This window comes from Coregonus lavaretus, assembly GCF_964263955.1.
Source record: "Coregonus lavaretus genome assembly, chromosome: 24".
NCBI classification, from domain to species: domain Eukaryota; kingdom Metazoa; phylum Chordata; class Actinopteri; order Salmoniformes; family Salmonidae; genus Coregonus; species Coregonus lavaretus.
Window position 1 is genome coordinate 46,077,355 of NC_140011.1, and position 15,034 is coordinate 46,092,388.

The window sequence follows — 15,034 nt, forward strand, 5'->3', positions numbered from 1 at the left end:
GGTCATTGTCCATTTGGAAGACCCATTTGCGACCAAGCTTTAACTTCCTGACTGATGTCTTAAGATGTTGTTTCAATATATCCACATAATTTTCCTTCCTCATGATGCCATCTATTTTGTGAAGTGCACCAGTCCCTCCTGCAGCAAAGCACCCCCACAGCATGATGCTGCCACCCTCGTGCTTCACAATCTTTGTCCCCATGTGCAGTTGCAAACCGTAGTCTGGCTTTGTTATGGCGGTTTTGGAGCAGTGGCTTCTTCCTTGCTGAGCGGCCTTTCAGGTTATGTCGATATAGGTCTCGTTTTACTGTGGATATAGATACTTTTGTACCTGTTTCCTTCAGCATCTTCACAAGGTCCTTTGCTGTTGTTCTGGGATTGTTTTGCACTTTTCGCACCAAAGTACGTTCATCTCTAGGAGACAGAACGCGTCTCCTTCCTGAGCGGTATGACGGCTGCGTGGTCCCATGGTGTTTATACTTGCGTACTATTGTTTGTACAGATGAATGTGGTACCTTCAGGCGTTTGGAAATTGCTCCCAGGGATGAACCAGACTTGTGGAGGTCTACAATTTTATTTTCTGAGGTCTTGGCTGATTTCTTTTGATTTGTGTATGTGTCATAGTGTGTGAATGTGTGTCATAGTGTGTGTGTGTGTGTCATAGTGTGTGTGTGTGTGTGTCATAGTGTGTGTATGTGTCATAGTGTGTGTATGTGTCATAGTGTGTATGTGTCATAGTGTGTGTATGTGTCATAGTGTGTGTATGTGTCATAGTGTGTGTATGTGTCATAGTGTGTGTATGTGTCATAGTGTGTATGTGTCATAGTGTGTGTATGTGTCATAGTGTGTATGTGTCATAGTGTGTGTATGTGTCATAGTGTGTATGTGTCATAGTGTGTGTATGTGTCATAGTGTGTATGTGTCATAGTGTGTATGTGTCATAGTGTGTGTATGTGTCATAGTGTGTGTGTATGTGTCATAGTGTGTGTATGTGTCATAGTGTGTGTATGTGTCATAGTGTGTGTATGTGTCATAGTGTGTGTATGTGTCATAGTGTGTGTGTATGTGTCATAGTGTGTGTATGTGTCATAGTGTGTGTATGTGTCATAGTGTGTGTATGTGTCATAGCGTGTGTATGTGTCATAGCGTGTGTATGTGTCATAGCGTGTGTATGTGTCATAGTGTGTGTATGTGTCATAGTGTGTGTATGTGTCATAGTGTGTGTATGTGTCATAGTGTAGTCAGAGCATGAAATCTGCCCTCATCATGGAACCAGTGGTGCGTTATGGGTAACTATGGCTTGGCAATCCTTTCACTCCGGTGTGTGTCTGTGTGTGTGTGTGAATCTCAACCCTCCAGTGATCAGGGGACTGCTCCTCTCTGCCAGCCCAGCACACTACACCAGGCACTGGGCTGAGATTAGCCTCACACGCCCTTAGATACTGAGGCCGAGCTCCATGCAATCCAGGACCTCTATTTCAGGTGGTGTCAGAGGAAGGCCCGAAGAATTGCCAAAGACCGTTCACTCTGCTACCGTCCGGCAAACGGTACCGGCGCATCGGCTCTCAGATCAACAAGCTCTGAGACAGCTTCTACTCCCAAGCCATAAGACTAAAAATAAATAGTTAACTAATGGTTACCCGGACAATCTGCACTGACCCTACCTTGCACTGACCCTACGCACACTCACTGGACTTTACAGTGCATTCGGAAAGTATTTTATTTTATTTTATTTTATTTCACCTTTATTTAACCAGGTAAGCCAGTTGAGAACAAGTTCTCATTTACAACTGCGACCTGGCCAAGATAAAGCAAAGTAGTGCGATAAAAACAACAACACAGAGTTACATATGGGGTAAAAAACATAAAGTCAAAAATACAACAGAATATATATATACAGTGTGTGTAAATGTAGCAAGTTATGGAGGTAAGGCAATAAATAGGACATAGTGCAAAATAATTACAATTTAGTATTAACACTGGAGTGATAGATGTGCAGAAGATGATGTGCAAATAGAGATACTGGGGTGCAAATGAGCAAAATAAATAACAATATGGGGATGAGGTAGTTGGGTGGGCTAATTACAGATGGGCTATGTACAGGTGCAGTGATCGGTAAGGTGCTCTGACAACTGATGCTTAAAGTTAGTGAGGGAGATAAGAGTCTGCAGCTTCAGAGATTTTTGCAGTTCGTTCCAGTCATTGGCAGCAGAGAACTGGAAGGAATGGCGGCCAAAAGAGGTGTTGGCTTTGGGGATGACCAGTGAGATATATCTGCTGGAGTGCAGACTACGGGTGGGTGTTGCTATGGTGACCAATGAGCTAAGATAAGGCGGGGATTTGCCTAGCAGTGATTTATAGATGGCCTGGAGCCAGTGGGTTTGGCGACAAATACGTAGTGAGGGCCAGCCATCAAGAGCGTACAGGTCACAATGGTGGGTAGTATTTGGTGACAAAACGGATGGCACTGTGATAGACTACATCCAATTTGCTGAGTAGAGTGTTGGAGGCTATTTTGTAAATGACATCGCCGAAGTCAAGGATCGGTAGGATAGTCAGTTTTACGAGGGCATGTTTGGCAGCATGAGTGAAGGAGGCTTTGTTGTGAAATAGGAAGCCGATTCTAGATCTAACTTTTGATTGGAGATGCTTAATGTGAGTCTGGAAGGAGAGTTTACGGTCTAACCAGACACCTAGGTATTTGTAGTTGTCCACATACTCTAGGTCAGACCCGTCGAGAGTAGTGATTCTAGTCGGGTGGGCGGGTGCCAGCAGCGTTCGATTGAAGAGCATGCATTTAGTTTTACTAGTGTTTAAGAGCAGTTGGAGGCTACTGAAGGAGTGTTGTATGGCATTGAAGCTCGTTTGGAGGTTTGTTAACACAGTGTCCAATGAAGGGCCAGATTCAAATTCATCTGCCAACTACATTACATTAACAGCTGAACAACAGAATATTCATTTTTATCACGTTGGTAAATTGTCTTTACTGTGTTTTCTCTGTATTTATTTAAAAAATGCACGAGTTTATAAGGACAGTTGGAGAATCTCCTTTGAGAGGGCGGGGCTGGGGAGCGAGGAGGGGGCGGGTGTAACGCTCCCAGCTCCCAGTCTGATTGGACAAGTGACATGTGGGCGGGTGTAGGGGGTGACGTGTCCTACAGAAGGGATTATCTTGTTTATATGTCGCCATGTCTGCTGCTGACGACGACAACATGGTGGAAGACTTTAGGAAGGACTAGCTTCTAATGTTTTACTACCGAGGGCCGGGCATAGTGTAGTCGCCGGGTTGCAGAGAATCCGTGTGTGTGAGTGAGGGGTGTGTGTAGCGCATAGTGGAAGCGGATGGGACGATGTTTGAGTTGGGATGAGGAGGATGATGATGATGAAGGAGTAGTGTCGTGGTCGTGGTGCATGACAACAAGCTGAGAGAGACAGACCAGATGGGGGCAGACGCCAGTAAAGTCAGCAAGGTGAGATAACAGGGCTCTTCCTCTCTCTCTCTCTCTCTCTCTCTCAGGTAGTGGGCGACAGGTACACCGCTGCGGGGGTTTGACGCACGTTTGTGGATTCCCTGGCCGTCCTTGACGCTGAAACTTCTCTGACTATGACTGCATCAGTATCAGTGAGCGTTGTTGGGGTTTAACTTCTTCATTAAACAGAAGAGACCAGCTCATATAGCTACTCCTACTGTCTCACTCTCAGTGCATGTTGATCTAGGATCTGTCCATATAATCTTACAATATTATCCTATGTTACATTACTGCAATATGTAGTATATTAACTAGGAGTGTTATTTCAGATGCAGCCGTCCCAGTAATTTTGTGATAATAACTACAGTGCAGTAAATAATAATAATAATATGCCATTTAGCAGACGCTTTTATCCAAAGCGACTTACAGTCATGCGTGCATACATTTTTGTGTATGGGTGGTCCCGGGGATCGAACCCACTACCTTGGCGTTACAAGCGCCGTGCTCTACCAGCTGAGCTACAGAGGACCACAGTATGTGGCCCTGTGGTGTTGTTCTTGGTGGACGATGGCTCTGTTCTCCACAGATGACAATACTGACATGATGCATGAATGAACATACAACTGTAACGCGCTACGATACACTCACCAAGTTAGGCCGCTGGGTAGTGAGGCGTTGGGACGTTTAATGGCAGAAACAACGCTTGGCCTACATTGATCTGTTGTACAGTCTCTCTCTCTCTCTCTCTCTCTCTCTCTCTCTCTCTCTCTCTCCTCACTCTCTCTCTCTCTCCTCACCCACTCTCTCTCTCCTCTCTCTCTCTTTCTGTCTGTCTGTGCAGTCAACTGTGATTTTCCTGTGTTTATATACAGTGGGGAGAACAAGTATTTGATACACTGCTGATTTTGCAGGTTTTCCTACTTACAAAGCATGTAGAGGTCTGTAATTTTTATCATAGTTACAAATAGTCCGGGTAGCCATGATTAGCTGTTCAGGAGTCTTATGGCTTGGGGGTAGAAGCTGTTGAGAAGTCTTTTGGACCTAGACTTGGCACTCCGGTACCGCTTGCCGTGCGGTAGCAGAGAGAACAGTCTATGACTAGGGTGGCTGGAGTCTTTGACAATTTTGAGGGCCTTCCTCTGACACCGCCTGGTATAGAGGCCCCAGTGATGTACTGGGCTCTGTAAAAGGTACTTTTCAGTTTTCCCCCACTTCAGATCACTTCCAGACAGTCCTATCAAAATTATTACTTGAGAAATGGCTCTTTGCTATTAATAGGCAGGGCGAAACGTTTAGGTGATTTTATCATCAAATTACATCAGTCACAGCACGTTTGGACTCATTCAGCAGTTTTTACTGGATTAAGTAAAGTTCCATTTATATTCCTAATATTTAAGTTGAACATTAATAAATATTAATAAATAGCCCAAGGTCAAAACACTGTTTAAAGGGTCAAATTAATAATCAATATGCAGAAATAGTCGTGATTATATTGAAAACCTAAACATACAATTTACTATCTACACATACATGTGCAACAACAGTAATCATATTACTTTCATTTTTGTAAACGAGCACCTTTATAAACTGCACACACACCAAAAACCCTGTTGATTTGACAAGTGGCAATAAGTTCCTCATCGATTAGCGGGGGGATATGCGTTGTTGAAACTACCACAACTCAAAAACCACATGGAAACTGGAGATCTGCAGAACAGCCTGCTACATTTTGGAATGTTACATTTTGATACCGGGGGGGGTCACCAAAACAGAAAGAGAAACGCAACACTGTTTTGTTAATCACTCATTGCGCGGGAGATGAGGTCGCACGTCCTGTTAAAACTGACACAGCTCAAAAACCACACAGAATCTGGGAATAATGTGTACATCACTGGTTAGAGAACAACTTGTAGAAGACAGCTAGCTGCATTTTGAAGTGTTGCATTTTGATTCAAGTGGGTTTCGACAACGCGGTAAGTGTAATGTTTTGTTAATCACTTCCATCGATATCATGCTGCAATCAATAGAACGGGGCAAACGTTTGGGGTGTAGTGCTGTTTAAACTAACACTATTCAAAGGCCACACGGAAACTTACACGGAAACTAACCTATACATGGTTGGTTAGATGAGAACTTGTAGGAGGCATGCGTCCTACCTGTCAGGCCACTCCTACCAGGTGACGTGGAGAGGATCTGTGTCTGCACCACGTACTCTCACTACTGGTGTCCCCCAGGGCTCGGTTCTAGGCCCTCTCCTCTTCACTCTATCCACCAAGTCACTCGGCTCCATCATATCCTCACATGGTCTCTCCTATCATTGCTTTGCGGATGACACTCAACTACTTTTCTCCTTCCCCCCTTCTGACACCCAGGTGGCGACACGCATGTCTGCGTACCTGGCAGATATCTCAGCTTGGATGTCAGCCCCTCACCGCAAGCTCAACCTCAACAAAACGGAGCTGCTCTTCCTCCTGGGGAAGGCCTCTCCGTCATGGTTGACAACTCCACGGTGTCCCCCTCCCAGAGTGTAAAGGCCTCTCCATCATGGTTGACAACTCCACGGTGTCCCCCTCCCAGAGTGTAAAGGCCTCTCCATCATGGTTGACAACTCCACGGTGTCCCCCTCCCAGAGTGTAAAGGCCTCTCCATCATGGTTGACTACTCCACGGTGTCCCCCTCCTAGAGTGTAAAGGCCTCTCCATCATGGTTGACAACTCCACGGTGTCCCCCTCCCAGAGTGTAAAGGCCTCTCCATAGCGGTTGACAGCTCCACGGTGTCCCCCTCCCAGAGTGTAAAGGCCTCTCCATCATGGTTGACAACTCCACGGTGTCCCCCTCCCAGAGTGTAAAGGCCTCTCCATCATGGTTGACTACTCCACGGTGTCCCCCTCCCAGAGTGTAAAGGCCTCTCCATCATGGTCGACAGCTCCACGGTGTCCCCCTCCCAGAGTGTAAAGACCCTTGGTGTGACCCCTGGACAACACCGTGTCCTTCTCAGCAAACATCAAAGCCGTGACTTGCTCCTGCTGGTTGATGCTCTACAACATCCGTAGAGTACGACCCTACCTCACACAGGAAGCGGCGCAGGTCCTAATTCTAATCCTCCCTTCCTTCAGGCTATGGTCCAACCCTACACCCCAACCCGAGTACTCCTTTCTGCCACCTCTGGTCTCTTGGCCCTCCCACCCCTATGGGAGGGCAGCTCCCGCTCAGCCCAGTCCAAGCTCTTTTCTGTCCTGGCACCCCAATGGTGGAACCACCTTCCCCCTGAAGCTAGGACAGCAGAGTCCCTGAACCCTACCTCTTCAAAGAGTATCTTAAATAATCCCACAGCACCCCCCCTTCTCACCCCATTCTCACCCCCCTCGCACACTCTTCTCATAGCCCCCCCAAAAGAAAGAAGGAAAAAAGAATGCCTTTCGTGAACTAACACGCTACTGCAAACACCACCACTACCTCTAATGCTACCGCTAACACTAATGCTACCGCTAACACCTCCACTACCTCTAATGCTACCGCTACCACTACCTCTAATGCTACCGCTAACACTACCTCTAATGCTACCGCTAACACTACCACTACCTCTAATGCTACTGCTAACACTAACGCTAACACTACCACTACCTCTAACGCTAACACTACCACTACCTCTAATGCTACCGCTAACACTACCACTATCTCTAATGCTACCGCTAACACTAATGCTACCACTACATCTAATGCTACCGCTAACACTAACGCTAACACTACCACTAATGCTACCGCTAACACTACCACTAATGCTACCTCTAACACCACCACTACCACTACCTCTAATGCTACCGCTAACACTACCTCTAATGCTACCGCTAACACTACCTCTAATGCTACCGCTAACACTACCTCTAATGCTACTGCTAACACTACCGCTAATGATAACACTACCTCTACCTCTAATGCTACCGCTACCACTAACACTAACACTACCACTAATGCTACCGCTACTTCTAACGCTACCGCTACTTCTAACACTACCATTTACATTTTAGTCATTTAGCAGACGCTCTTATCCAGAGCGACTTACAGTTAGTGAGTGCATATATTTTTCATACTGGCCCCCCCCGTGGGAAACGAACCCACAACCATGGCATTGCAAGCACCATGCTCTACCAACTGAGCTACAGGGGACTAACACTACCTCGTAACGCTACCGCTAACACTACCTCCATTTATTTGTATTTCTAGCTCTGACTTTGTTGATAGCTACTTTATTGAGGAAATATGTAGTTACTATGACTTTGATATTGGCTTGTCCCACCTAGCTATCTTAACATAAATGCACTAACTGTAAGTTGCTCTGGATAACAGCGTCTGCTAAATGGCTAACATGTAAATGTCAATCTATATTTTGGAATGCGGATGTACATTTTGTGAGGCTGCCATCAAGAAAAAGGGAACAGAGCACTTTTTCTGTTAGTTAAAGGAAAGATCCACCCAAAACCACTAATTCCTATAATTTACAGTATTAAATAACACTAATATGTGAGAACAATATTTTTTGTGAACAAATGTTCAATTTTGTCATTATTATAAGGTTGGTAGCAACGTGCTACTCTGTTCTTTATCTGTTGCAGCTCAAGTCGGCTGCAAAACCCACCATGCATGTTTTCTCTATGCGCTGGCTAGCTAGCTAGCTAACTTACCTACACACAATAATACCAAAGACAATATCAGCATGTGAAGTAGCTAGTTAGCTGTAAACTCGCCTAAACAAACGACGCTATCAATTTAGGAGTCTACAATCTGACCATGTTCAACCTGCAGATCGATGTGCCTCGCAGAGTGGAGTCTGACAGCCATTCACAACGGCACCATGCAACGGCACCATGCAACGGCACCATGCAACGGCACCATGCAACGGCACCATGCAACGGCACCATGCAACGGCACCATGCAACGGCACCATGCAACGGCACCATGCAACGGCACCATGCAACGGCACCATGCAACGGCACCATGCAACGGCACCATGCAATGCACCATGCAATGCACCCTGGACTGAAGAGGCAGACTAATATAAATGTGGTGGACCCTCTGTTAAATTACACATTTCTCGAGGAATATTGCAAAAATATGATCAATGGCTCATTCGAGAGAAGACAACCTCCGGCGTTATGCCATCGGCCAGTGTTGAAATCTGACATGTATGATAGACGTTTTCGCGATCTAAAAGTCGTATTCCTATTAACTTCCAGTGTAGTGAGAGCGGTTTTATCGCAATGGAACTTCATACCAGTCGAATTTCTTCCTCCTTGAACGGCAATAGCTCCGATACACATGACAACATGAATTGACCCTGGGAATTGATAGAACATCGTTCAGAGATGCACAAAAACAATATAACATTCAAATTCGGTGAATCTTTCTGTCACGAGAATTTCTATATCAGTGTTTCAAACTGAACTCTTATATTACTCAATCTGTTTCCATCTGTGTCCCAGAGGTTTCCATCTGTATCCCAGAGGTTTCCATCTGTATCCCAGAGGTTTCCATCTGTATCCCAGAGGTTTCCATCTGTATCCCAGAGGTTTCCATCTGTATCCCAGAGGTTTCCATCTGTATCCCAGAGGTTTCCATCTGTATCCCAGAGGTTTCCATCTGTATCCCAGAGGTTTCCATCTGTATCCCAGAGGTTTCCATCTGTATCCCAGAGGTTTCCATCTGTATCCCAGAGGTTTCCATCTGTATCCCAGAGGTTTTAAATCTCTAATAAACAGACAGTTTATCAGGTCTTTATTCAGAGAGCGCTCTGCCCCAAAATGGGTGCACAGTCTTTTCATACTCACATCATAGGCTACTCCTTGCTCAGGCAGGCTGCATTTTTTCACTATTCCCATACATAGTTATCGCATTCTCCCAGCGTGTATGATAAAATCAGCAGTACAGGACCATTTACGTCATTTAGCAGACGCTCTTATCCAGAGCCACTTACAAATAGGTGCCTTCACCTTATAGGATCACCACTTTACAATGGTTTTTTTAGGGCTGTTTGGAATTGATTCTATGTCTATCCTCATCATACCTACCCCCCTCCTCCTCTCTCCACCCCCTCCACAGATACCCCCAGCAGGGTCCGGGGGAAGAGAAGAGGCTCAGTGTTCTTCAGGATGGAGAGGCTTATTTTCCTCGGTTGGTCTGTCCATCCCTGCCAGCCTCTGTCGCCTGGCCCCTCCCACCCTGCGGCTCGGCCACCGGAGGATGATCAGAGACAAGGCCCCGCCTATCCCGGACCAGATGTTGGGGGCAGGAGGAGTAGGAGGGCCTGATAGACTGAGAGCAGAGTGGAGTCTACCTGGCTTCATATCCATGTTCCTCCCTGAGTTCCCCCACAGAGCTGTACCAGGTCACCAACACTTCCAGGTGGGACATGCACGCTTGCACACACACACACACACACACGCATGCACACACGCATGCACACACACCAGGACAACATGCAATAATGGTCTGAATGGTCTCCTCTTTTTTTTCTTTTTTTGGGGGGGGGGGAATGGATCAGCTTAATATTGCAGATAGATTGTATCTTCTATCAATGTAATTGTCTGCATCACTTCCAATCCCCCATGTTTTTTTAAAATATATATACTCCCCTTTATTACTTTTCAACCCCGCCATCCTTTCCCTACTTGGAGTAAATTAGTGAACAACAATGCCCAGGCCTCTACTTCCGGTCTATACTTACTATCTACACCTTATGGACAGAGTTAATTTTACAATAATTCTATTATATATATATTTTATTTATTTATTTATTATTAATATTAATTTAACCTGAAGCAAACCTGAACTTCCTCTACTCTCAACCTCTCCGATCATTTTCATGATGTCCATCCGGTTTGCTTCTATATGCCATATCTTTCTAACTGTGCTCTTTCACAATAGTGACTAGGCAACAGTGACTAGGCAACAGTGACTAGGGTCTGGTTTCAATGACTCTTTTGGCAACTTTGATCAGGGAAAAAAACAAAAACAGACAGAATGTTGTGATTCGGTTGGTTGGTGGTTTTATTGAAGGTAGTTGACGCAAACTAGCCACTCATTAAAAATGACCTCGGTGCTCTTCGTCTTGCTAGCTACTGTTTTGTATTATTCAAGCGGATCAGGTAGTGATGTCCTCGCTATGCCAAAGTAGTCCATCGTCCGCAGTGGCGTGTATTCATGCATGCCAAGGGAAGCCAGGCTTCCACCAAACATTTACCAAGAAAACAACAGACAAAATAATTTTGTCTCTGTATTTCATAAATGTCCTTCATTAGGCTGAATGTATCTCACCGGAGAAACGAAACAGCGCCCCTCTGTCTCAGTATGTTGCCGCCCGTAGCATTGAATGCAAGTGAAGCCAGCGAGCTGTACAAGGTTTTTTTGATAAAAAAGTATGAAATAAAACACAGTTAAGCTGAGTGAGGTCCTGCCACACCAAAACAAAGTGTCAAGGGAAGCCAGGTTGGATTTGGCTTCAGACCAATCACATCACATCACAAGCCAAACGTCATTATTGACAGAGATAGGGATTTGGACTTGTGGTTTTACTTAATTCTCTGTACTGGCCATTGATTATAAAGGTGATTCTGATTTAACCATTAATCCATACATTGTGCCCCTGACCTGAGAGGATGGAAGTTCAATATGTAGCTAGATGTAGAAGGCTAATGTTAACTAGCTAACGTTGCCCATGAAAGGAAGTTAGGCTAGCTAGCAAGCATTTTAGCCAGGAAGCCTAGGACAACAAAAAATAAAAGCATGTACTGTATGACAGATTCATAGACCGTTTCGTCAACATGAAAGAGAGGTATTAGCGTTTCTCTACAAGTAGGGTGAATCAACATGTTTTTCTACTTGCACGCACACACAGACACAGACACAGACACACACAGCAATCGGTACATAAAAAAAAAAAAGTACATTTACATTTTAGTCATTTAGCAGACGCTCTTATCCAGAGCGACTTACAGTTAGTGAATAGATATTTTTTTAATACTGGCCCCCCGTGGGAATCGAACCCACAACCCTGGCGTTGCAAACGCTATGCTCTATCAACTGAGCTACATCCCTGCCGGCCATTCCCTCCCCTACCCTGGACAACGCTGGGCCAATTGTGCGCCGCCCATGAGTCTCCCGGTCGCGGCCGGCTGCGACAGAGCCTGGATTCGAACCAGGATCTTTAGTGGCACAGTTAGCACTGCGATGCAGTGCCTTAGACCACTGCGCCACTCAGGAGTAGTATGTGGCTGACCGGTACCATGGTCAGCCACATCATATTTAGCTTACGTTGATTGGACTAAATAGTTTTTGGTATATTTTAGTTGTCACTGTATTAGACTAAGCCATGCGGTGATTTGATGATGTTGAAATGGTGCTGGAATAGTGGAGGCAGCTCCTGTTGCAACTTGCGTTAACTCTCTGTGGTTCTAAATCAATAGTTGTTTAGTGGTCCGAAAACGTCTGAAACATGAACTTGCCTGACCGTGCTGTAGGTCATATAACTGTTTGTTACATGCAATATGCTTTGTGGACTCCACCAGACAGATGTTGCTCTCCGGTGTTGTGATGAAACAAAGGTGTGGTTGAATTAATTCTGCCACTGTGTCTTCTTATTGTCTCGGCCTTTAGGCCTATATGTCCTCTGTAGCTCAGCTGGTAGAGCACGGCGCTTGTAACGCCAGGGTAGTGGGTTCGATCCCCGGGACCACCCATACGTAAAAATGTATGCACACATGATGATTGTAAGTCGCTTTGGATAAAAGCGTCTGCTAAATGGCATATTATTTATTATTATATCACGGTGTCAAGGCATATGAATTAACAGGTTATAGAGCAAACAACTTAATTATCACAACACATACAGTTGAAGTCGGAAGTTTACATACACCTTAGCCAAATACATTTAAATTCAGTTTTTCACAATTCCTGACATTTCATCCTAGTAAAAATTCCCTGTCTAAGGTTAGTTAGAATCACCACTTTATTTTAAGAATGTGAAATGTCAGAATAATAGTAGAGAGAATGATTTATTTCAGCTTTTATTTCTTTCATCACATTCCCAGTGGGTCAGAAGTTTACATACACTCAATTAGTATTTGGTAGCATTGCCTTTAAATTGTTTAACTTGGGTCAAACGTTTTGGGTAGAATTCCACAAGCTTCCCACAATAAGTTGGGTGAATTTTGGCCCATTCCTCCTGACAGAGCTGGTGTAACTGAGTCAGGTTTGCAGGCCTCCTCGCTCGCACACGCTTTTTCAGTTCTGCCCACAAATGTTCTATAGGATTGAGGTCAGGGCTTTGTGATGGCCACTCCAAAACCTTGACTTTGTTGTCCTTAAGCCATTTTGCCACAACTTTGGAATTATGCTTGGGGTCATTGTCCATTTGGAAGACCCATTTGCGACCAAGCTTTAACTTCCTGACTGATGTCTTGAGATGTTGCTTCAATATATCCACATAATTTTCCTTCCTCATGATGCCATCTATTCTGTGAAGTGCACCAGTCCCTCGTGCAGCAAAGCACCCCCACAGCATGATGCTGCCACCCCCGTGCTTCACGGTTGGGATGGTGTTCTTCGGCTTGCAAGTACCCCCTTTTTCCTCCAAACATAACGATGGTCATTATGGCCAAACAGTTATATTTTTGTTTCATCAGACCAGAGGTCATTTCTCCAAAAAGTACGATCTTTGTCCCTATGTGCAGTTGCAAACCGTAGTCTGGCTTTTTTATGGCGGTTTTGGAGCAGTGGCTTCTTCCTTGCTGAGCGGCCTTTCAGGTTATGTCGATATAGGACTCGTTTTACTGTGGATATAAATACTTTTGTACCTGTTTCCTCCAGGATCTTCACAAGGTCCTTTGCTGTTGTTCTGGGATTGATTTGCACTTTTCACACCAAAGTACGTTCATCTCTAGGAGACAGAAGGCGTCTCCTTCCTGAGTGGTATGACGGCTGCGTTGTCCCATGGTGTTTATACTTGCGTATTATTGTTTGTACAGATGAACGTGGTACCTTCAGGTGTTTGGAAATTGCTCAAAAGGATGAACCAGACTTGTGGAGGTCTACAATTTATTTTATGAGGTCTTGGCTGATTTATTTTGCTTTTCCCATGATGTCAAGCAAAGAGGCACTGAGTTTGAAGGTAGGCCTTGAAATACATCCACAGGTACACCTCCAATTGACTCAAATGATGTCAATTAGCCTATAAGAAGCTTCTAAAGCATGACATAATTTTCTGGAATTTTCCAAGCTGTTTAAAGGCACAGTCAACTTAGTGTATGTAAACTTCTGACCCACTGGAATTGTGATACAGTGAATTATAAGTGAAATAATATTTTAATGACTCCAACCTAAGTGTATGTAAACTTCCGACTTCAACTGTAGGTTGTAATATGGCTTTTTTTCTGGATTGGCTTCCCCGGTGATTTTACCCACGCAACTCTACTCGTCATCAGTTAGTATAGAGCTCACCAGCTTGTAGTCCTAAAAAACGGAAATTATTTAGCATTTCTACCTCTGGTTCGTTGGCCATTCCTATAGGGGTCGTTCCACCTCAAAAAGCACAAGAAGGAGGATTTTAACACCCACCATCTCATGATTGTTCTGAAATCGTTTATGTTGTTAGAAACAGATAAGATTAGCATTCCTGAAACATTATTTTGTTGAACTATAATTTGATCTTTGGGAAATTAAGCTAATTGATTGCACCCAAATTGTTCATTTTTAATTTATAGGATTAAAGTAAAATTCAATAAATATAGTAATAAAACATACGATTTGGACCAAAGTTTTTTCTAACAATGAGTTAGACATGAGGAATCCAATGAAATGGTCAAAAGCCACCCACGGATCCCCCAAACCCCACGGCAATCCCATCCCAGCAACGAGTATATAGTATCAGTTCTCTATGTCTGACAAGTAGTATGGCGCTGCGGCTTGGAGTATTGTTTCTTCATCCTATGTAATGTATTCTCAGACATTTTTTTTTTTAAATGTTGTTCAGAAAAATGTGTCATTGAAGTTGTTGGGTCTATGTCCCATCCTACATTTTACATTTTAGTCATTTAGCAGATGCTCTTATCCAGAGCGACTTACAGTTAGTGAGTGCATACATTTTTTCATCCTACATCCTGATATTACCAGGTGGTTCTGATTAGGACTGTTACGGTGACCGTATTACCGCCACGTCAGCGGTCACGAGTCATGATGGCAGTCAAATTCCACGTGACCGTTTAGTCACGGTAATTAGGCTTCTCCGAGCTCTGATGCTGCTGCTGGTCATTAGTAGCCTACCAAACTTGCTAACTGCCTGGTACTCAGCACTCTATTGTCCCTCTAATCACTCTGACATCAATGCAAATGTGATGGAAAATCTAATCAAACACTTAATGAGAGCCCATGAGCTCATGTTGGGCAACATTTCTATAGGCTATGCAATTGCGTGAGAAAATAGTTTAAAAAGAGGAGGATCCCATCAGCTTTCTATAGGCTAGGCCTACTATATTTATTTCTCAACTTTCCTAATATTAAGCACATTGCTTCTC

General features: G+C 44.3%; 1 protein-coding gene across 1 annotated transcript in view; it reads left to right on the top strand.

Annotated features, from left to right (window-relative positions):
* The first annotated feature begins 3,198 nt into the window (after positions 1 to 3,198).
* Positions 3,199 to 15,034, top strand: part of LOC311100047 (uncharacterized protein) — an 89,026-nt gene continuing 77,190 nt past the window's right edge. Inside the window, exons 1-2 of the mRNA XM_084140789.1 lie at positions 3,199 to 3,470; positions 9,567 to 9,869. Of these exons, the coding sequence (XP_083996915.1) occupies positions 3,441 to 3,470; positions 9,567 to 9,869 (333 nt within the window). The 5' untranslated portion in view covers positions 3,199 to 3,440. The remainder of the gene's footprint in view (positions 3,471 to 9,566; positions 9,870 to 15,034) is intronic.